This window comes from Lichenostomus cassidix, chromosome 4, assembly GCF_008360975.1.
Source record: "Lichenostomus cassidix isolate B80296 chromosome 4, HeHo_3.0, whole genome shotgun sequence".
Lineage (NCBI taxonomy): Eukaryota > Metazoa > Chordata > Aves > Passeriformes > Meliphagidae > Lichenostomus > Lichenostomus cassidix.
The window spans coordinates 68463444-68487016 of record NC_139484.1 but is presented as its reverse complement, the minus strand read 5'-3'; the positions used below and the strand labels follow the sequence as shown (position 1 = coordinate 68487016).

Sequence of the window (23573 nt, the reverse complement as noted above, 5' to 3'; positions counted from 1 at the left end):
CTACTCAGTTTCATAGTCTGTGGTTTTAAAAAGCACAAGTAATTTGTGCCACTTGTTTAAAATTTGTTGTCATTATATCAAACAAGAGCAAGAGAAGTTGATTGAGGTAACCAATAGCAAAACCCCTGACTTATCTGTTCATTCATCAACACCCCTGACCCGTAAGAGATTTGACTTTTTGCTTTAGTCTGTGAAGAAGAAAAATTTCCAAGGCAACACAAATTTAGTTGGCTGATACATTCTGAATGTATTGCATCAGTCAAACACAAATTAAGGCTTTATGGTTTCTTTTTCCTCTGTAAGAAATAAATTCTGAAGATTACATTTGTTGTTGTCTTTTTGGTTTACTTTGCAAATTAAATTGTAAAAAATAAGACCTTTTCAAAGTTGAGTATCACACAAGGCTGTTAAAGAAATTAGAATGCACAGAAATGTTGTTACTCAGATGTTCCACATTTTACACTGACAGAAAGCAAAAAGGCTAGAACAACAACAATATGGTGTATAAAAAGGACAGTGCATACTTGGTCTACTTGGTAAGTCTTTGAGACTCTTGTAACTCCAGTATCACCAGTCAAACACAGATAAATCCACCTGCACGTGGATTAATCTCCACAACTATCCTGTGCAAAGTCAAATGCACTAATTGATAACTAACAGAATAGAAATAACCTTAATGATTTGTCCATATTTCAAACCACCTACGGGAAATATATAAAAGTAAATGCAAATCTTTATAAATATGTATGGATGTGATGAATTAATGATTTCTCCTATGTGTCCTCTTGATTACCCAAATACCTGCTGAGCATATGCTATACAGACAAATATTGATGGATCTGTTTCATTAGCAATCAGATGCCTCATTGGACAGCTCAGGACAATGCCACACACAACCTCAGCAAATCAAATCAGGACTTCTACACAGAGAGTTTCCAGTTAATTAATACTCTTCATAGGCATTTAAAGTGACATGATTTAAATAAGGTGCTGATGTTTGATTTTGAATTCTTTTTACAACACACAGTTTTCAGTAAGACCAAATACAAAACTCCCTTGTCAGTAAGCTATTGCCATTTGTATTGCTGTGATTGCAAATTTCAGTGACTGGGTGTTTAGGGATATTTACTTCCTTTTCCACACTATTTAGAAGAGTTCCCACCAATTTTAATTTATTGGCTGTACTGATTTCAGTTCTCTGTCATGTTTTTCTTTTACAACTAACACATTTTAGTATGAAACTCTGCTGATTTTTAACAGTGCTGCTGTTAAAAGAACGATCACAAAGTAGAGACAGACAAATACCTTGGATTTTTCTTGCTGAAATTCTATCTGGATGTTGGTCAGTTTAGTTCGAAGCTCCTCATTAGCAGCTTGCAGGGCTTCAGTCTCCATCTCGGACTTCTCTCCCTTGGCACGACTTTTCTTTGACATAATTGGTTTTGAAGTTTAAAATAAAATGTTTGCTCCACACTGAGCTACAAGCTAGTGCCTTCTGCTTTTAGCATTTGAGAGTCGTGCAGTGGTCAACAAAACCCTTCACACAAATCTCTGCCATCATGGGAGCAGTCTCTCATGGCCTGGAAAAAGCAAAGTGATGGGAACAGAATTAGGCTACAGCACTGAGCAGAATCAAACATCAGACATAACATCCACTTTAAAGCACACTGAACTTCTATGTATTATACTATACTGCATAGTGTACCAGAGTTTGAAAGAAACAGATAAGAAGTTACATAATATTTCACCATCTCTAAACTCTATCCCCTGTATTTGGATGTTCACAAAAATTAAGTGTTTACAGTTATAGTAAATATACCATATAAAGAGAAGTTGTATCTTATTCAAGACCTGACTAGAACCATATTCAGGATCCCAATAGGCACAGAGAAAACCATAAATTAACTGACGCAGTGTTTCAATGGGAATAGTTCATTTCCTGTAGTAAGAGGAAAGCATTTATCTCCCTGATGTATCAGTTATAATACATAATTGTATTACTCATAATTATCATCAATTTCACATCATCAGCATCTATTAACGAGGTATCACAAAACTGGAAAACCATTTCAAAATGTTTCCTAAAATATCATATATGTGACCTGCTTATGGTTCATAGCTGATACTGTTTGAAAAGCCAAAATGGAAACAAGATAGTATTTAACTTCATTTTCATTTCCCAGCATGCTCAAAGCTTAAAAATATTCAATTATTTAAAGCAGCTTTATGTAATATTCAAGGAGAATACCAATAGCAGACAAAGAACCCTAATTCCGATAATTAGGAAATCCCATGATTAGTTTGCTTCATGAGTAGTTATAGAATCTCAATCTGTGACTTTTTTTCCTCTCTGCACTCCTCTAAGAATAACCTGATGCTCCACAGGAACAAACTGAGGAACAAGTGCTATCAATGTTGAACTAGTTTCCAAACCCACATCCTCTGCTCATTTTAAATATCCCCATAATTTCATCATTAAATTGTTGACAAAGCAGAAAGGTCCCTACTTTAAAACTGAATGACTTTACTGGACTATTACATTTCCAACAAAATTGCTATCAAATTCCCTTCAAACAAAAAGTTGCTCTTTCCAACCTACTTCTGCCTGGGAGTTATTTTAGAAATTGCTTTAGAATGAAAATCCCATGCATTCCTTAGCACATCCTTTCCAAGGGGTTAGTGACTAATACCTCAGGTGATGCCTGGCACTGGCCAGGTGCAATGTCTCAATGTCTCAATGACTGAAGAGCTCATATTCTGTCACAGAGTCACCATCACCACAGACTTTAAAAAATAAGGTGCTACAATCAGGTACCAGAACCATGCTGTCATCTCCATTTGAAAAGGTGCAGGTCTAAATATAATATGCACTATTTAAAGCTGTTCAAATTACACTTAACACTTAAATTAGCCTGAAAGATAGTTCAGCATTATTCTTTGAAGTACTCTTTAGAATTAAGAAATTTCTCAAGGCATTTCTCTCAATCTTTTTCCCTGTAACTCGCACCATTTGAAAACTGCACCTTTCAAGTAAAATAAAAGCTTAGACTCAGAACCTGAAGAAAATCACCCTCTTCCCTTACAGACATTGAGGGAAGGAGAGTAGGGAGGGGAGAAAAACCACCACCTAACAACCAAACTAAACATTATAAACTCTCCAAAACCACAAAACAAAACAAAAGAAAAAGAAAAAGAAACAACAAAAAAAAAAACCCTAAACCAACAACAAACAACAAACAAACAAAAACCAAACCAAATTTTAAAAAAAGCCCACAAAAAACAAACAAACAAACAAAAAAACCCACCACCACAAAAGAAAAAAACCCAAACCAAGAAACAGCCACCCATCAAGCTGTATTGGTGGGCATAAAAAATGTTTCCATTTTTACTCTTCCCTAGATACATCTCCTCTCCTACCTATTTCAAAAGCAGGAACTATGGCAACACAAAGCCTATCTATACACTCAGAGAGGCATCTAGCCCAGACACATAAGGGCTGAAGCAGAGATTGCATTTGGATTCCCAAATGAAATGGGCAGAACCAGTGAGTGCCTAGATTCCCTTCTAGTTGACTCCCCACATTTAGTGTTTGGATAAAGGTCAGGACAAAAAAAAACCCCACAAAACAACTTGTACACACGGTGAGAAAATATTAAGGAAGAAAATACTCCACTGTAACAAAATTTTACTGACGCAGATGCTTCAACCAACAACCTATTTATTAACTCACCATATGTCTGTTGAGAGGCAAATTCATGATGCCACCAGGATACAGTCCCACAATCTCTCCATGAATAAAAATAGCCACTTCCTACCCTCTGAGTTCTACACACTTCTTGCAAACCTTAGAATCAACTGAATGTATTTTATGTTTCACATTAAAAAAACCTATAGGAAAGAATAATGGATTCTAAATCACAAGTCACGTTTTCAGCAGTCTCTGGAACATACCAAGTTTCTCACTTTATTTGATAGGTATTGGGGCAGTTGTCATTGAAGAAAAACAACAAAATAAATAAGTTTGGTTGTATTTGAACCAACTTTTCAATAGTTTGTGGGATTGGTGTATAGAAGATCAAAATATTTAACATGATTTGTCTTATAGATGTTTTGGGCAATCCATTGAATTCTTAACATACTAGAAAAGCAATCAGCTGAACAATGTCCTAACTTCCAATTTCTCTTCTATTTGCTTAACAGATTTAAAGGATGCTTTTATCACTACCTCAATCTCTTCCCTGGTTTTATTAAACAGGACCTCAAACTACATAATTAATTGCTATATGATGGTTCTAGATGTTAAATATCAATAAAACTCAATACAAAAAAAATCAATTCCTGCAAAAACATGAAAGTGTAGCATCCAAAAATTTTGATTATATAAGAGTAAGAAAAAAAGGAACCAAATACTTTCTATTGAAAACTAAGTCCATTTAAAGACATGCAAGCCTTTAAACATGATTCTGTACGAAATACACAAAAATATGGAGAGGGTTATATCTTAAGAGACTGAGTCTTTCAGTAACAAACAGTCAACAGAAGAAGTAAGTACACCTATAAAATCAAGTAATAAATATGGATAACATGGTAACACGAAAAATTTACTAAATTACATCAACCAAAATTCTGCATTCCCGCCTTATTTCAGACTTCAACAACATTATTCAGCTGCAACAGAATTTTTGGAAGGTGAAATTGTCAATGAGTCATCTCAGCTCAGACACCAAGCTGTAACTCAGGTACTGGAGGGAAATAATAAAGCCTCCTCATCTAGACACTGCACCTCCACATAAATAGCACACCATTCTACTTCAACTTTTTTTTATTTCAGCCTTTCTCTTATATTACTGTAGAGCCTACTACAAGCTACCCACAACCCTTTCTGTGCTTGTGAACATGAGATGTAAGTACATTCTCAGCATAGCACAATTCTGTCCATTGAAGAAGTTTAAAATAAATTTTATTACCACAGCTGAGGACAACAGTAAATGAAGTGGACACAGGTACAATGTTAACTTCAGAAGTAACTTGCAGTTCACCTACGTTATAGTTTGAAAAAACAATGACTGCATGGCAAAGACAAAGTTCATAGCTGCTGATGCCCAAGGCACATTTCTCACACGGCTCAGATGACCTACATTTACTGCTTCAATTCTCAGTTCTAAGTGATAAAACATGACTGAATGGATAGAGGCAGAAGAACCTCTACAGGATTGTAAAATAATACTTTTCCTAGCCAAAAAATCTAAATACAAATTATCAGTATAATTTGCTAAGTATATTGTAGACAAGTCACCTTTCTGATACCACTTTGTTAGCTACCTACACAGACAGATCTATTTCTGTAACAGTAGAACCTTTGAGGATTATTTTAAATCATAGCCCACTTAGGGAAATAGTTTCCTTACAGTGGAACTCTTTGTAAATATCACTTGTGATTTTTTGATGGATAAAACCAGAAACATCTTTATTGTTAACTAACAGCTCCACATCCATTTTTTCAGATTTGCAGCCTGAAGTCCCAAGTCATTCTTGCCTTAATGAAAATACACCTTTATAGGGCCAAACTATATGGAAAGCAATCACCAAGAAACTATAAGCATCTTTTCACTGTTTTTTTTTGCCAAAAGACCTCACAGTAACATAATCCTGCTGAGCCATGTGGAATAGAGCTTTCTTTGGTAGAGATTACAGTGCAGCACGAGTTAGGCTTTTATGATACTTGCTCAGATTCCCACAGCAGGTGACATCCTGAGGATGAGCACAATGCCTGTAAGGCAGTGAACTCTTCTGTCAACCCTAGTAATTGCTTCCATATGTATTTCCATGGCATCTCAGCAAAAGTGATCTGTGATTCTGTCACTCCACCATCTTTCAGAAAATTCCCAATGCCCTCAGGAATCAGTACCCAGGTTTTAACTTCCCACCACGAAATCACTGCCTTCCAGGTCATTCTAGGTTCCAGCAGTTAGCAGAACTAGTTTGGCAAGTTCCTAAATTAATTTCACCAATGCATTCATTTTCTCTTCAGTGAATTGGTTGCCTGTGACATGTGTGCATCTGTTAAAACACATGTAATTAAAATATGTATCTAAGTCACTGCATACTACCAAAAAAAAAAAAAAAAAGTATATTAAGCTCATTTAGACCCTATGCACACACACAAATTTATGTACACCTACTAGTAATAACCATGTGACACTGAATTTTTGTTTTTGATTGGTAATACTTCATAGCATATAGCCATATGAATGGCTTCATTCTAGTGAAAGGGCATAAGTAGCCCACCAAAAACACCCCAACAAACTAGCTCTTAATTTAAAAAGAATTATCACAAGTAAAAAGGAATGTCTGAGCTGAAGAGGACATGGCAGGAGGAAGGGAAGGAATCCTGCACCTCTCTTCTGCACTACACAACACTTTCATACACTAGGAACTGAAAACTTAACCTGAATCCCTTCCCAAAAAGTTATGAGCTTGATGCCAGAACCTTCAAGTACATAACAAATACTCACTGGCCTCAGTGAATGTACATTCTTTATTAACATTTACCCAATTTCACTTATAGCACAGTTTCAAGGATTTATCAAATCATTTATCATTAAAATCACTCTATTAGCCCTATTAAAAGAAAAGTACAAACAGCAGTCCTGTGATACATATAAAATAAGAGACACTAGCACAGAAAGGTGAAGTACAAATGCAACTAAAAATGGTAAAACAACTCGCCTTCCACAACCTTCCCAACTCAGCTCTGTTACACAGCCACAGTGCTTTACAGTGCTGGATTCAGCAACTCCAGTGAGGCAGCTCTGGGCAGAGCTGCTCCTCTGATCTCTGGGCCAATTCCTTTCTTTCCAGCACAGACAGAGGATCTGACCCTATGCCTGCTGTCTGGCACAGTGCATGAGCCTCTGGACCTTCTCATTGTGCCCTGGGGTGTGATGCAGGGAGATCCCTTAGCTCTCACTGAGGAGCAGCATTCCCATTAAAGCAGAACATTTTAGAGCAAAAACAGAAGGAGGAAGAAAAGGCAAGTTACAGCCTTTCTCAGCTTGGGCTAGATAAATGGCAAACACAGAGACAGATTTTAATATCTTTACTGACTATCACTGACACTCCACAGACGTAAGGAACCTGTAAAATTTAGGCTTTTGGATTACACTGGACCACCTTAGTTTAGCTACTTACCTGATTTTTGCAGGAAGCTTCATTCGGGTGGTTTTTTTAACCCATCATTATTATTATTATTTTATTGTAAAGAGATAGACTAACTAAAACCTGAAACTAGAAAAATTAAAAATTCAGGGATGACAGCCATGTAGAAAATGTACAAGGTATTTCTTCAAAATGACAGGTTCAGATTCCCAATTTGATGGCTCAAAAGAGAGAAGGAACCTCAACGAGAGAAACTTGGGGTAGTCTAACACTTCATTGCATCCTGAATATTATTTATTTTGTAAATCAATAGGATATACTTGAGAGGTCAGGTAAGGAGGAGAAAAGGTGCTTCTGGATGTGGTGTTAGTTACCAGCTGAACAGTGAAGCAAACAGAGGGGGCATGATTTCATTCCACCATTTCATTCCACTATTAGTATTTCAGTAATTATTTTGTGCTACTGACTGCCTTTACTAAGTCTGCAAGCTACCTCATCCTGTGCCAGACATCTCACATTCCCACCTCACTGCTCCAGCACAGAAGAATCACAGAGCTCTGTGCAGAGCAGCAAGAGAACATCAGTCAGCACAAAAAAGAATGGCAAAACTTCTTCACCTACCAAAGGGCAGCTCAACTTTCACACAACATCTCATTAAAGTCAGGACTGTTAGCCAAAATGAAGATATCAGCCTATTCCAGTAACTCAGTAAGACTGACAAAAGAACATGCTTTATTTTTTCCAAAGTTCCCATCGTGCTCCACTTTTAAAGCCAAGTTCTTTATTTCCTTAGATCACAGTAAATATACACACTACAGAACTGGCAGTGCTGTTGCTTAAATTTTGAAGAGTCATAGAATCCCCCCAAAAGTACCTGTCTATGCTCCAGAATTTAGGACCTCAACCTTATGCTTGATTACTCCATCAATGACTCCTGTTCAACTTCAGTGTTCTTGAAGTAAGACACCCCACATTCAAATCTAATTTCAAATCTAACTGGATAATAATTATTATTATCTTATTGGCAACACAGAGGCTAAGGCTTGACAAATTTTGGTTTCTTTTACAGGTCTGGCACAGATGCCCCCTATTTTCTTGAACAAATCACTTAATCTTTCAGTACTGCACTTGCAGAAAGACTATCAGAACTATATCCTGAAGACAGTATTATGAAATAAGAGACTGCATAGAGGTTATGAGAAATGAAACTTATACAACTGAGAAAGAGTTTGCAAATTTTTTTTGGTAGGAATCATCAAATTTAGTGACCTTTAAAACTGCAATTCCCTCAGAAGATCTGTTAACTTTCTCACAGCAGTACTCTATAATCAGCCAGCTAAAACTGGTATTTCAAACACTGGTATTTGAGTGAATGTTCATTATAGTGAACAGGGTTCAAGTCATTCTGGCAACTGGATGATGCAACTCCATCACCTGGGATAAAATATTTAAACTGGCTATTTCAGTCAGACAGTAGCTTCTTTCCTCTCTCAGCTCTCTGAAAGAAGAGAGAGGAAAGCAATGGCTTAAAACTACAGGCAGTAAAAAGCACAGCTAGATACTAACACAGCAAGAGCCTGGAGACAAACTTCTGTTTCTCTCTCTGGTTAAACAGGACAAACACGACAAAGCACAAGAAAAGCACAGAGGAGAAACTCTGAACTAAAGGCTTTCTTTCTGTAACCATCTTTTAATATCCACAAACAGAAAATCCTTCACCACTGTGACAAGACTACAAATGAAATACCCTTCTGGTAACTGCCAGCAAATTTGATTCAAACCATTCCAGACTTGTTGGAAATGTTGGCAAGTTGGCCACCAGAAATACGAATGTGCTCTCTGAAGGTACTTAAAGATGAATGTGGCAGCCATGAAGACTTGCAGAAAATATATTTATCCAGATACATGAATCAACATCATAATTTGAAGGACAGTGTCCCTCAGAATGTTAAAAAACAAAGACACATTCAGTCATAGTTCACTTTAAAAAGAGAGAGAGGCAAGTAGATATAAATACAAAACTCCAGAGTTACTCTGACATGCCACTATAGACTGTAACAAAGTATTCTGAAGCTCAGAAATTAATCAATGCATACAATTTTATATATATATATATATGGAATTAAAGATTCCTAAAAGTTTCCTAAATTTGGGATAATGCTAGACAGAACAAGAATACTTGCACATGCAACTCTGAGCTCTCTAGTATGCAAGTTGTGCATGCAATTTATGGGGATATCCAATTTATGGGGCACAGCATTGCTAGCAGTGTATCCTGAACTGCTGAGTGCTGTCATAGTCAAGCTGATTTGGACACTTAGGGGAATTAAAAATTGATTTGTTGTTCACTCTGAAGAAAACATTCTTATCTCTCCTTACCTATATAAAATCTCTCCTATATAAAATCTCTCCTTTATTGAGAAATCAAGATTTCATTTCACTGTTCTGTTTCAGAGCAGGTTGTGAGGATGGTCCAGTGTTTTGCAGAAAGTTGAGACTAAGATGTGTCACCAAAAGCTTACAGAAGTCCCAATGGTTAAATGAAAAATGTTTATGCTTCATTGCTTCAGAACACAAGCTCTTTCTTGCCATGGTGCCTGCAAAGAAAGCTATCCTCTGGAAGGTCTAAATGGTTCTGTAAGTCATCTTGGACCATGGACAAAAATCTTTATTCAAGTTGTGCTATCATATAAATTTGAGAGAGTTGCAATCCTATCTATGAATCCAGTTGTGTAAAAAGTATATTCATATAATTTCTCCTATGAATTGATCTTAGTGTTCAGTTCTTTTCCTCTCCCCACCTCATCCCCTAAAAGAGGTGGCAGAGGGAAGTCTCAAATTTAGGGTGCTGGCTGTGACTTTACAGACAAACAGTCTTAATGAAGACTCAGTGGAAAAATATGGAAATACGTATTGCCAAGAACTATTCTTTCTACATCATCTCCCTAATCTTTAGGTGAAAATGTGAATAAGATTTTGATTTAAGGTTAAGGTTAGCACTGCTAGGGCAAGAACACTGCAATTTTTCTCCTCCTACATAGCACAACTATACTAGCAAAAGTGAAAATTACATGTAAATCAAGATTTAGCTGTTACTTGCATACATTGCCCTTGTACATGAAAGGGAAAATGCTTAAATGCTGCCTGTTTCAGTGAACAATGTAAAAACCTGGAGTTCTTAAGTGAAACCATGTTCATTCCCACCCCAGGGCATATCAATTCAAATGGCTATGCTACAAACACATACTCTTTTTTTTTTTGTTTTTTTGCAGTAGAACACTAGAAACATCAAAAAGATCTTTACTAACAAATGTTGTAAGGGATTAAGAATAGAAAATTACTAGATATCTTCTTTGAAATATGCAAGCTTCCACCAGTAATTAACAATGTTACATGTTTCCTTTCACTGTCCCAGAGTGTACATTTTAAATTCTTGCATTGATTGTTGGAAGTTAATTAAATCTCCAAATACCCTCCCCCTCCCTTCTACTAGAAAATATCTTAATTTTTGTCCTGGGTTGTAATAACATCCAGCACATCTGTATAAATATAGTATGTGCATATGTGCACAGGATGGGTTTATTTCAGAAAGGATAAGCTGCAGGTGTTCAGATTAAAATTAGTGTCCTTCAAGATTTTTCTTCTAGAAATCGACATTTACACAATGCTATGCATAAAGCAGGCTTTTACCCACATGCATACATATATTGCCATAATCAAATCCCATTATCAAAGCTATTTAATATTCAAAACCTCATTTGAAGCTATTGACATTACAAATTAATTGAATTGAAGAGCTGAGAAAAACAAACAAAAAGCTAGAAAGACAGCCATAACCAAGAGAGAGCCTATTTATCAAGAAAAAGCACCAGGTATTGCAAAACCAATATACCATAAGGAATTCTCAGAGCTGCCAACCTTATGGCCTCTCACTGCTGTTTATTGAATGCACACCACATAGGCTACAGGTTTCTTACACTTCATACCTTTTTTTTCCATTCATACTCATTTATGAACATACAAGGAGCTTCATAAAAGACTTAGAAGACACAGAAGATCTGCTGTGCTTAATACTGAACATCAAGCCTCATATATTTGAGAGCCCTTTCCAAGGTGAAAAGTTTGTTTGGTTTTCTTTTTAAGACCTCTTGCAAACACTCAACTCATAGAGGATTACTTTTGGATGACGAAGTGAAACGTCACTTATCTCAACATGACCATTCCCAGCCACACACTTATCTAATGGCAAAACACATGTGGGAACTCTGCCAGCAGAGGCACAGCTATCAGTTACCCAAATGTATTACCTCGTGGCATTTGCAAGAGAAACTCTTTAGACACAAGCATGTTCTAGTACTTGTTTTCTGTGTTTGTAGAGTAACAGATCTGTAATCACATGGTATGGAACATAAGAAATATTTGTGCAGAGGATTAGTCAGCACAGATTGTTTGCTCAAAGGATGTTAAGGAAAAATGGAAACATGAGAGCAATACTAAAGTTTAATCTCAGTTTAATGTTCAGCAATTCAAAGAAAGGGGAAAAATACCAATTTTTGGTAGATTTCATGATCAGGCAGCAAAAGAAAGGAAGAACCATTTAAATAAATGTGCCTGGCCCTATTGCAGAGCCAGGCCTGTTGCAGCAATCCTGAATTTTCCAAGAAGCAGCCAGTCATTCTCTAAAGCAAAGTACCAGCTCACAGCTGCAGGATATAGCAGCACCATTCCTGCATGAATGCTTGTGTTGACACTGCCATTTTCAGGAGACAGTTGGAAGATATCAGGAATAGTCTAGAAAAATAACAGGATAATGATATGCAAGAAATATGACTAATCAAAAAGACAAACAGGGACCAGATAGGCAGGATTTTTTCCTGTAGCACTGAGCAAATGTGCATAAGCAATGCAGAAGATGAAAACTCACTGTTCAAATTTTCATAAGCTGGTTTTGACTGTTAGGATAGATCTAGATCATTAGCACATGACAAAATCACTTTTCAAAATACATTGGCTGTTGAAAACTTCATGTTTGGAACACTTAATCTTTATAATGCAGAGTCAGCTAAACAGACTATTAAGTCTAATTCAATTTTTTAATCTCTGTTCAACTGTTTGGAGATACAAGAACAGAACAGTCTAAAAGACAACAGGGGAAAAATAATCTTTAAATAGCATTCCCTTGAAATTTAAAAATGAAAACACATCCACCTTTGCAGAAAGCCAAGTTATAATACTCCTCAGCTGGGTTTACATTTCAGCACTTTAATTCTTTTAAAAATCAGCATCATTTACTTTTTATTATTAATAAGTAGATATGGAGAAAAATTTTTAGATACATCTGTGACTGAAGTTCCTCATGCATTTACCATAAAGTGTTAAACCCAGTCAGAAGGAATGATGAACTATCCTCCCAGGTACAGAAGAGAGCATTTAATAACCACATCAGTTTATCTGTTGCCCGCAAAACAAATTTAATTACAAATTAGAAATTACAAATTAGAATAATTGTTCTCTATAGTAAAAGTTAATTAAAGTTAATTACATTAACTAACATTTAGACATACTTTTTCACTCCTTTATATGCTGCTTTATAAGACTATATTACAATGAAATTCTTTGAAGTGTTGAAATCAAAGATACTACAATGAAGCAGTAGCTGTATTTGAGTGTCATAGAAAACAGATGGGCCCTAAGTCATTCTGTAGCCTACATTTTTTACTTTATTTTTTCCTTCTTCATGACTTTTTCATTAATGATCATGCATTCTACAGCTGTCAGTTCCCATTGCACTTCCCTATTTTGAGTCATACTTTTCCATTCAGAACTGAGAAGGAAGTGTTCACTGTGCACTATACTAAATATAACAAGGTACATTTGAAATGAAGTTTGTGAGTAGCAAAGAGGCAACAATTTCAATATGCAAACTACAAAACATCTGTTGGGAAAGGATGTTTCCTGGGTTATTGCTGCTTTGCTTTTCTTTCTGTACTACAGTTTTATGGCAAACCTTGATTATATTCTCAACATCTTTCTAGATAAAAATATCTTTTCTAGGGACCAACAGCATTTTGCTGAAAGAACAGTTACACAGAGTACAGGTCTACTATTTCCTAATATTTTTAATCCTAATAACCCCATCTGCAGAACTACCACAAGATCAAAAACCCAAAAATTAGGCACTGCATTAAACTGTCATCCTTACCATACTTCTCTAATAGGAGGAAACAGGTAATTTCAAGATGATCCTTGAAACAAACAAAAGATTGTTGGGGTCTATGTGTGGCATATATAACTGCCTGCTGAACACCCAGACATGTGCTTATGATAAACATACAAAAGTCAACAGAAGGTTGGGAAAGTCTGTCAAAGGAGCTTAGCTCTCTTGACTGAGACCAAAGCAACTAAAGCCCTGCTTCTTTATTAATGGTGACAGATACAGCTGGGGTAACACAGTGGTCAAGTTAGCAAGCATATGATAAATATAAGACACTAAGCACCCTTCTGTACTGCACATCTTAGATGCTGGGGGGGAGGGGGAACAACTCAAAAAATCAATAAAGAAAAGAAATCACCAGTAAGAAAATGTTCATATCAAGAAATCTGTTCAGTGCATCTGGAAAGCATCTCTGTAAAGAGAACCAAAGCACCTCACATAAAGACAAAAGCTTCATATAGATTTGGTTTATTTTACTGCCTGCAAAATCTGGTTGCGTTTAGAAGGCTCTCTCAGGACAAAAAGAATTTCAAACTTGAAGCTTCAAATGATATTGTCTTTAATAAAATGATAGCATCATATCTGTACGGCAGATTTATTCTCTTCCTACCTAACAAACATGCTGGAAATGCACAGTACCTTTCTCTTGTCCACAGGTTTCTGAGGCAGTTGTGTTTGATTTTATTTTAAAGAGGTGAAGACTGAGCAGCACCAGCAGCTGTCACAAGCTGTGTTTGTCCTGGGACTTCACAACTCCTAGTCCTATTGGCACGTTCTCTTTTTCATCAGCAAGGAGGGCTTCCTGAGCAATATTAGTGACATCATCTGTTCAACAAAAGAAAAGAGATTTAATACAAATGGGATGTGATTAACACTTTTGATGGTATCAGTGCAATGGAAATATATTGACACAGGGTAATGACATGGAGCAGAATAAGGTATCACACAAAATTGCAACTGTGGCATCTTCTGTCCATTAAGAACACATATGCAATGGTGGCCTTTGCTAGATGGTCCTCAGGGAAAGCAGGGTGGAAGCTGCTAAGCTCCTTGCCAATTAGACAAGGTCAATCCAGACTGTAAACTCTGCCTAGCTAACACTAAATTTCTATTGCATTTCAAAACAATTTACTGGGTTTTGGGATACAGGCCCAAATTGTCCTGGTGGCCACCTGTAACTTGTCACATAAACACGGGCCACTGCTGTGAATCTTTATAAATAACAAAAATATACCTGCATAAGGAAGTCATCATGTGCCATACTGATAGAAGGACAGGACTGAATTTTAGAAAACCTGATTTCTGTTCTTAATGGCAACAATCACAATTTCCTCTCTGAAAACAAAAAATCAAAAGACCATAGACAGGACCCTGATATTGTCTTACTTCATATTTTTTTATAAGATTTGAATGTATTTTGATCACAAGGGGAAACAACAGAAGCATTCAAATTTTTGTTGATGCTCACTGCATGTTAATTTGGATTGACATTTCCTATGCACAGAAAAAATTACAGAAATAAAATTATTATTATGGAGATATCTTTATGGAAAATACCACTCTGAAAGCTCAATGAGTGGAAGAAATTCAAGTTTCTTGATGAGTATCATTTACCTCAGTTTTCCTAGAGTCTCTAAACACCTTTAACTGCACCTTATTTACACTGTGAAGTGCAAAAAAGAGAGTAAAGTCTCCTCAGCACTAAATCTTCTCATGGTATACCCTTTGTGTTAGAGATTGAGGACAAGTGAATTGAGCAAGGCGAACAGATTTCAGCAAAGTCTTAAGCAGACATGGCCATATGTGGGTCTCCAAAGCAGAGGGCTGGCAGACACGACACAGAACAGGTCAAACTCTCTGCTTTTTGGGCAAGAGAGCTGGAAGACAGACTGAGTACCCCACAGGAACTGCACTGAAACATGATGGATATAACTCCTATCATGTACAATGTTGTAATCTTCACCAAAAACTGTATTTCACATAAAATACATCAGGATTGCATCCGACAGTACCCATCCCAAAAACATAACTTCTAAACCATTTCACTTGCTGGGAAATACTGCATTTCTCTCTAGGGGTTTGTTTAAGGTGACAGAGTGGATTCTGTTGTTAGTGGCTTAAAACCTAAATCCTCAGGGAATTCACTAGCTTATTTGTTCAATAAAGACAGGCATCTAGGTAGTATTTAATGGAGAAAGGAAATCTGCATACTCATTTCCTTAGGGCCAAATTCACTGCTGTGAGAGAATACTTTTGAAAAGGATGAAAGTACAGCTAGGGCCAGATCATGGCAGAAGATCAAAGTGCTGAAAGAGCTTAGTTGGCATGTTTAAGTAGCACCAAATACTGGAAAAAGGAATTCAATTTATTTATATAGTAACAAACCTCCTCAGGCCAAGAGCCTCTTTTTTAATGACGTCAGATAGGTCTCACTTCATCCTATCTTCATCTCTTTTTTAGTTGCCCTATTATTAAATATTCCAATACTGTTATTCCACATAAAACATTTTGCTGCTTTCTTCTGGCCTTCAGTTAGCAATCTGAATGCAACTGAATAAAAGGGAAAGAGAAGGCTTCCCCATATTAATATGCAATATAGAAACACCTAAGACAAAGCAAGAATTTACTTGTAAAAGGCAAGTAAAGACAGCAATCAGGCCAGCAAGATGATAACAAAACAGACCAAAACCCACAAGACCCAAAAGGCAAAAAAAGACAGAAAATCACAACTCCAAATTCAAAAGTTATCTGGGTAACTTGTCGACGTCAAAAAATGTACTTGTCTTTTCGTATATCTACTAATTCTGCAACATCAGTTCTTCTAAAGGGTAAATTATTACATCCTAAAAATCTTATCATTAAGATTAATAGTTTTATTTAAATTCTCTAGTAAATCTGGAAATAAAAAATATCTTATTAATATTTTTGGCCAGCCGGCCCCACTATATAAGTGTTTACAAAAGTTTTGAGAAAAGGATGAAACAGAGATCTAGAACCTGCATAAGTTACAATAATGAGAGCATATAAAAAAAAGTAGTATAGTGATGTGACTGTTTTTGAAAGTGGATGTTTCAGTAGCATAGCATACCAGTGAGATTAAAAGGAAGATTAATTGGCAATGCCTTGCAAAAACTGGGGCAAATTTGAAACATTTAATTACGCCTGTCACTACAAGTTGTTAGAGTGCTATTCACAATGAACTACAAGCAACCACTGGAAAACTACAACCTAATAATCCTTCAGTAATCTTCCTACAGCTTCTTAAAAGATATGGTAATACAAAAATAACTTAAAATAATTGGATACTTAATTTCTCATTTCCAGTAACTGCTAAGCTAAATCTATTTCTAATGGTGGAGAGGAAGGATAAAGCGTGGAAGTTATTACTGTGGAAATGTATCTGTTCATCTACAAACAAGCTGTTTAAATTCATTCACAATTCAGAACATACCACACACACCAAGAGCACCTCAAAGAAGCAAAACTATTACAGAAATAATTTGACAGATGAGCTGATGTTTGATACATTTCTAATTTCACTCAGCGCAAAGAAATCACAAACATGTTCATATCCTGTTGTTACAGCAGCACATGCTAAATAAAGAACGTTGATTCAGTTATGTTCTTTATTACACAATGGCTCTCTAGACAAAATACAGTGTTATAAAAAGGAAGGGTTTTTTCTGTTTACATGGCCATGACTTGCAACACTTGTCAACATTTCCCAAATAGTCAGGGAAAGTACCCAAGATTGTTTGTCCAGGTTTTTAATCACAAACTGTAATACATAGAATCTTTGGTGGAAGTTCTGCTTCTCACACTTTCACTTCAGCATGTCAGGTAGCATCACATCTTGAGAGCAAGATAAGTGCAAAGGTAAGAGACTAAACACTGATGCCAACCTCCATCCTTTCCTTGAGATTCCCAAAATAGACAAAGCACTCAGGTTCAAGATATTTTAGCCAGCTCTGTTCACATGGGACATCTCAGTGCATTTTAACTCTTAAACAGAGTACATTACTTACTGAAGGTTTAAAAAGTAACTATGAAGGTAGACAGATATTTTAGATTTCTTCTTGGAAAGTAGAACAGGTGAGGACAATTCCTCTGACAATTGGGGTAATGTTGTGTACAGACCACACATTCAGGGTCTGTGGACTAAAGGGGGTGGGGTGGGGATCTCAAAAGAACACCTTTTTCTGTCAAAGAGTGGTTCTAAACCTTCCTTCTGTCCTACACACCTCAAATAGGAAAAGGCAGGGTCCTTATTCTCAGAGCAGAAAAAATGAGATAAAGAGCAATCCCATCTTTGGAATATGGTAACAGAAGAGCAGATTCCCTGATTGTTTTGGAAGCCTTCCCAAAGTCCTTCTACAGCTGATTCACATTTTGAAGACTTTTTGAGAACAAGGCTTTTTGATTTTAAAATGACTAAGCACAAAACAAGACTGACCCAAATAAAAGGCAATTTCTTTGGGAAAACAGCACTGAACACATCTGTGAGTTCTCTGCAATAGTTGCTAGAAATTTCAGTTGGCAAAATTTCCTGTGATGGGAATATGTACATTACCACTGGCTTTTTGCCAGAAGTTATTCCAAATGACAGCTAGAGGAGGGAGGGAAGGGGCTCTTTCATACAACCAAATGCTGAAGGATTAAAAAGGCATATTTCCTTTAAAAAACCTATGACATTTTACTATGGTGCCTTGTGTTCTACTCTAAAGCTGCCTGTCCATAAAATCAATTTGATGTATAATTTTTCAGTATGAGTTCTATTTGTCAGGTATGTTAAACATGCAAGGAAACTGCATCTTCCCATTCTTGTCCCTGCTCTTTGATTTCTAAGACTGTGATTCTTATTTTGGTACCAGCTTCCCTGGGATTTCCAACAGAGCAAAGACTTTATTTACACATAAATAACTGTCACAGATGCAGCCCTTCATGAATGAGATTTAACATTTCGATAGCCAGAACATGTCAGCAACAAACATTTTGCCCAATATACATCACTTGCTCTCTCCTTTATTCATTCAGTTTCTGCCTAATACACAGTCTTACAGCCAGAGATGTGCTGCCTTCTGCTGTGGCTGCACCAAAAACAGATTGAGAAGAAATGAAAAAAAAAAAAAAAAAAAGAAGTGGAAAAAAAAGTAAAAGAAGAAGAAGAGAAAGCCATATATAAAACAACCCCCAAAGACAATCTAAACAGATGTTTCAATGTGAATGCATCATGGCCCAATGAAGAAACAGCACAGATCATGCCCCAGAGTCATTCCTTTCAACACAAAGAATCATCAGCAGGAAAAAACTGTGGCATGACCTTTGTAGACCACTCTATATATCCTGAGCAACACACACTTTGTAGAATGTGCAACAACCATCTCCATTCTTTACATAGTGAACAAACTTAAAGAGCATGAAAGCACTTCAGAAACTGTCTCTTACTTTTTATTTTTAATATCAACTTTGAAATTGATATTGCAGAAATCAAAGACATGACAAGCAGCAAGTTCATGCCTAAAAATATTTCCTTCATGAGTAACAGGAATTCTGACGAAAACTTTCCTGATATGTTTTAATCTCTTGTTTTTATTGCAAAATACATCTTTGGTGGACAAAACACAGAACTTTAATTTGGATACTAGAAGCAATGACAGATATAAATGTAGTTATTCAATTTCATGCCTCCTTTATGTTACAGCTTTCTGTTTTGGCATCCCCATAATAAAGAACCCTATGGGATCATTTGAACTTCTGTCAGCTATGGAGGACTATCAAAATTAGGTCAACAATTCAAATTTGTGTCCGTGTTGTTCTTTTTGCCTTGGTGCAGATTACTATGCCACAATTCCCAGATGGAGGGTCGACCAATGACTGACACAGTGCTTTCAGAGGAATTGATATCATTCCTGCCACCTTGCTGTTTTAATTGGATTGTCAATCCAAAAAAAAAAAAAATCTTCCTATTCTTTCTCTTTTTCTCTGAAGTAGGAGGCAATAGGCATTCTTGAGCATGCATTTCAGAAGACTGTGAGTGGGACTTGCTTGTACAGTTGATTTAAAACCATAAAATACATTTGGAAAGTAGGTTAATTACAGTGTTTACTGAATTTTATGTGACAAATATGGTGTGCAAACCTCAGGACAGGGTTATTTTTGCATGCAAAATTAGGCAAATCTATATTCTCTATGTTACACAGTGCTTATGTGTAATAGTTATACAAAAAGTTTTTCAATAATTAAGATGACCAGGATGAAGTAGTAATTGGGTGGGGGAAAGCTATCAATGTGGAATTATGTCCTTTAAGCCTACCAATAATTAACTAATAAAGTTATGAATGACATCCTGTATTCATTAAGTATCAATCACTAAAGCTTTTAAAAAACATATGCAATGCATTTTCAGTGAGCATGGCCAGAGACTACACAGCCTTAGTAAGAACCAGTCTTTTTATACATTTTTAAAAAAGCAAAGACAATCAGGCAATATAAAGTATTTTCCCATTCTACACAGATTTCCTTGCTGAAGGCTTGGACTGCTGACACTTCTCAGCCTGTTTACAGATGTTTGTGGGCTCCTTTTGTTCCCAAGTCTGTCAAAGGAGCCAACCTACTCCCTGGAGGCTCTCCCCTCCAAGACCCTTTCTCTCACACAAATAAGCTTCTAGATAGGTTTCATAGAGAAAAGAGGTCTTAGGCTACTCAGACCATACAAAATAGAATATTCTTTTACATTAACACTGCTTTTTATGTTACCATAGGATTTATATAAATGCAAGAGATGGGAACAACCAAAATTTCATATGATCATCCATACTGTATCATCTCACAAAGGATAAAATTGGGAGGGTCTAACACTTCAGTAAGAGCTGAGTCAAGTGCATTAAGAAACTTGTAGGAATATCCTTTTCTTTATATAATCTTAAACACCAGTGAGTTTTAAGAACCTCTAAGAACAAAATAATGCTCTTCAACACACTCTCTTTAGTCTTTTCTGCCTTGTGAATAGATCCAGAGAGAGTTTCCAGCCATGCACAGGCTTGTAAAACAGTTCTATGTAACTCTCATCCCTTGGCTTGATGCCTCTTGCTCTGTCTGCCTGTGCTACACCAGCAGGGAGTTCAGATCTGTAAGCTCCCCACTGGAAAGGGACAAGAATTTAGAGAGATGGCCATTGCTCAGCATTGGCAATGCTTTGCTTCCAGATCAGTTTCAAGCTGCTGAGTACCAATTTTTGTCCCCAGGACTTACCCAGCATGCAAAGTTACTTTGTCTTGCTCTTATACAGCTTACTCACAGACACAGGCTGGCACAAGGAAGGATTAAAGAACCATTTTTCTTCCCTCCTCCTACACACAGGGTCCAGTGCTGCCTTATCAAACTGATTTAAGATCACCAACTCACTCTCTTCTTGAGTATTTCAGATACTAGAGATTTTTCAGTTTGAAAGCCTGAACAAGGATTCCTCATACATCTGTCACTGGTAAAACAATTACATGTATTTGTATGCCCAAAGTCCTTCAATGGAAAAGCAAAGGTTTCACCTTCCAAAAAGAACTCCTGTTTTTTCAGTGGTGCTCCACAGGGCCTAGTACTTATAAAGTGTAAGTCTAATGCAAGATTTATTGGGCTATTCAGGCCTTTTAGCTTCTCTCACATATGGCTTGTTTATTTGCTGTATTGCCTCAGCAGTTCATGCAGTATATAAATATGTATGACATTCACTTTACATTTATATGAGTACCAGCAAATACTTAAAATGGCACTGTAAGGAAAAAACTGGATTCCTAAATCTGAAAAATCTGAAGTCAGTTTCCTGTATCTTAACTGAAAACCCTTTTTGCAAATGCTATTCACTTATTGAACTTAGCTTTTACATGATTAATTAAAAAGTAACAAATTTTCACATCACCATTTGCCATCAGTTTGAAAATTGCCAAATGTGACCATTGCTACAAGTAGTAGTATTCGCTTTTACTTTTCTTGTGTACTTTAAGAAATCTGCACTGCCTCCTAACAGTGATAGTTCATGGTATGTGTTTTATTTTTCAGAGGTTTTGACAAACTAGTCACAAAACTCTTGCAGTTCTTTGGCAGTCCTTGTCTTTATAAGCCACATCCTTAAAGCTACCAGAAATCTTAAAATATATTTTTCAATAAGGGAAGATTTGAAAATAGTACATTTACAATTTCAACCCAAATGAAAGCCAAGTGCTATGCCAAGGAGATGGAATTTGGTATCATATGAAGAACTGCAAAAGTATAAGCTTTTGCTTTACAGTGTTACAAAGATTTTATAGGATCACACAGTCTTTCCTTTAATTTTTTTCCATTCACTTCAAATTCCTGGCTTTAGGGGCTGTTCTGTTTACAAACACTTGTAATTGAATGATTTTTGGGAAGTTAGTTCAAAAAAAGGCAGAACAGTATATAAACAGATCAAATATCTGGAAATCTAAAATAAATTCTGTCTGAAGAGCATAAAATTATCTGTCAGGAGGGGGAGATGTCAAAAACCCATTACAGAGACAGTCCACCATAATGCTACTATCTCTATTTCTAAATGTATATTCCTAAGAACAGACATGTATGCATACAAAAAGCCACATTAAAAGTTAAAAATAATATTAACCTTGGAGAAATTTGATTTTTAAATTTCAGCACTGTTTTTCCTATTACTCTTTTTCTTTATAAAACAAAGCCCTGTTAATTTTGAACCAGAGTTGCAGGGTCAACTAGTGTATACTCTGAAATCCAGGAAGCCAAAGCTAAGGTCATTTGATACCCTGACTTCAGACAAGTTATCAACCCTCCATCCCAGCTCTCTCCTCTCTCTCTCTTAACACATATACCCTCATCTTTCTTTTCATTATCGACACACAGTGCCTACATTGAGATTAATAAAGCAAGAAACAAAACAAATCCTTTACATGGAATCTGCAGTTTCTCTGAACTCCTCACCCAAGAATAGCTGCGCAGGTCACTGCCAGAGCTCCTCCTTTGCAGGCAGTGCACACCAAGGGAAGAGGTTCACACAAGGTCACCCAGTGACTCAGCAACAAACTGGGGAAGGACTCGAGGCAGCCCAGGCTTGTGCTCCATGTCAGCATCAGCTCAGCCCCGGCAGGAAACCTGCGCTCCCAGACCCGATGGCATTTATGAGCAACCTCAGTGACCTCAGCTTTGTAGCCTATTGGTAGTAAATGCTTCAGTTCTAACAGCAAAGTTACCTACATTTTCTCTATGAAGCACACACTTGGTGTACTCACAATAAAGATTCCAGAATGATAATAAAAATGACACCAGCTTGTACACCAGCAAATTCCGTGCTCCACAGTGCTCTTTTGCAGATTTTGACAAAGACATAACATTTAATAAGTATCAGAATCCAGATAGCCTATTATTCCACCTACTCATAAATGGGATATTTTTCTGCTCAGAGACAGCATGTTAAAATGATTTGCAGGAGGCGATGGTAAAAGTTTCCTTCTCCCAGAAACCTCAGCAAGTTCAATTAAACAATGACAAGAGTAACAGCTTGAAACAGGCACTGTTTGATACAAAGACATCACTGTCTTTCAGTAAAGGACCTCATGCTAGTGTTACACGAACAAAGAGCTGCTTCCAATTAAAATCATAGTTATGGGGGATGGGAGGAAAAAAAATCAACCCAAATGCTCTCCATGTACTTCCCTTTATGGAACAATTACCCAGCGATGAAGTGACATCCCTCTCCAGCCATTCTGCCAAGAGCACTGTAAGGGAGTGCTGTAGTGATGCTGTAATGTGTAAGCATGATGGCTGCTCAATTCTAGTTCTCTGTTAATTCCAGTCCAGTTGTTTACCCAACTGCATTCCTCAGAGGTGTCTACTGTGAGGACTTCATGTCTGATAATGGCACACTTCACAACATACATAATTTTACAGCTGTTACTGAAAATGCATTTTCCAGTCAAGAAGTATTTAGATATTCACAGATGCAAAGACATAGTGTTATTTCTTAAAATAGGCAACCAATATATGTTTATAAGTGCAATTTATCTACCACAGATTTTTCAGTCCCTAATACTAAACACTACCTGTCCCAGTTACTCCTACGAATGGAAAGAGCAAAGGTTTTTGACATCCTTGGTCCTTCAATATATTTTTCACTAGCACCACCAAAGCTACACCTCACATGTATGAAAAAAGTCTAAGACTA

The 23573-nt window shown here is 36.7% G+C and overlaps 1 protein-coding gene across 8 annotated transcripts in view; it reads right to left on the bottom strand.

Annotated features, from left to right (window-relative positions):
* Nucleotides 1–23573, bottom strand: part of JAKMIP1 (janus kinase and microtubule interacting protein 1) — a 145405-nt gene that overhangs the window by 77006 nt on the left and 44826 nt on the right. For 3 of the 8 annotated variants that reach the window (XM_085059783.1, XM_085059776.1, XM_085059782.1), the window contains exons 2-3: nucleotides 14012–14197; nucleotides 1306–1580 (exon numbers count right to left, since the gene is read on the bottom strand). In XM_085059783.1, coding sequence (XP_084915909.1) covers nucleotides 1306–1434 — 129 coding nt within the window. In that variant the 5' untranslated portion in view covers nucleotides 1435–1580; nucleotides 14012–14197. Of the gene's footprint in view, nucleotides 1–1305; nucleotides 1581–3730; nucleotides 4314–11137; nucleotides 11314–14011; nucleotides 14198–23573 lie in introns of those variants that run through there. The other 5 variants (XM_085059779.1, XM_085059777.1, XM_085059781.1 and 2 more) reach the window with 5 other exon arrangements.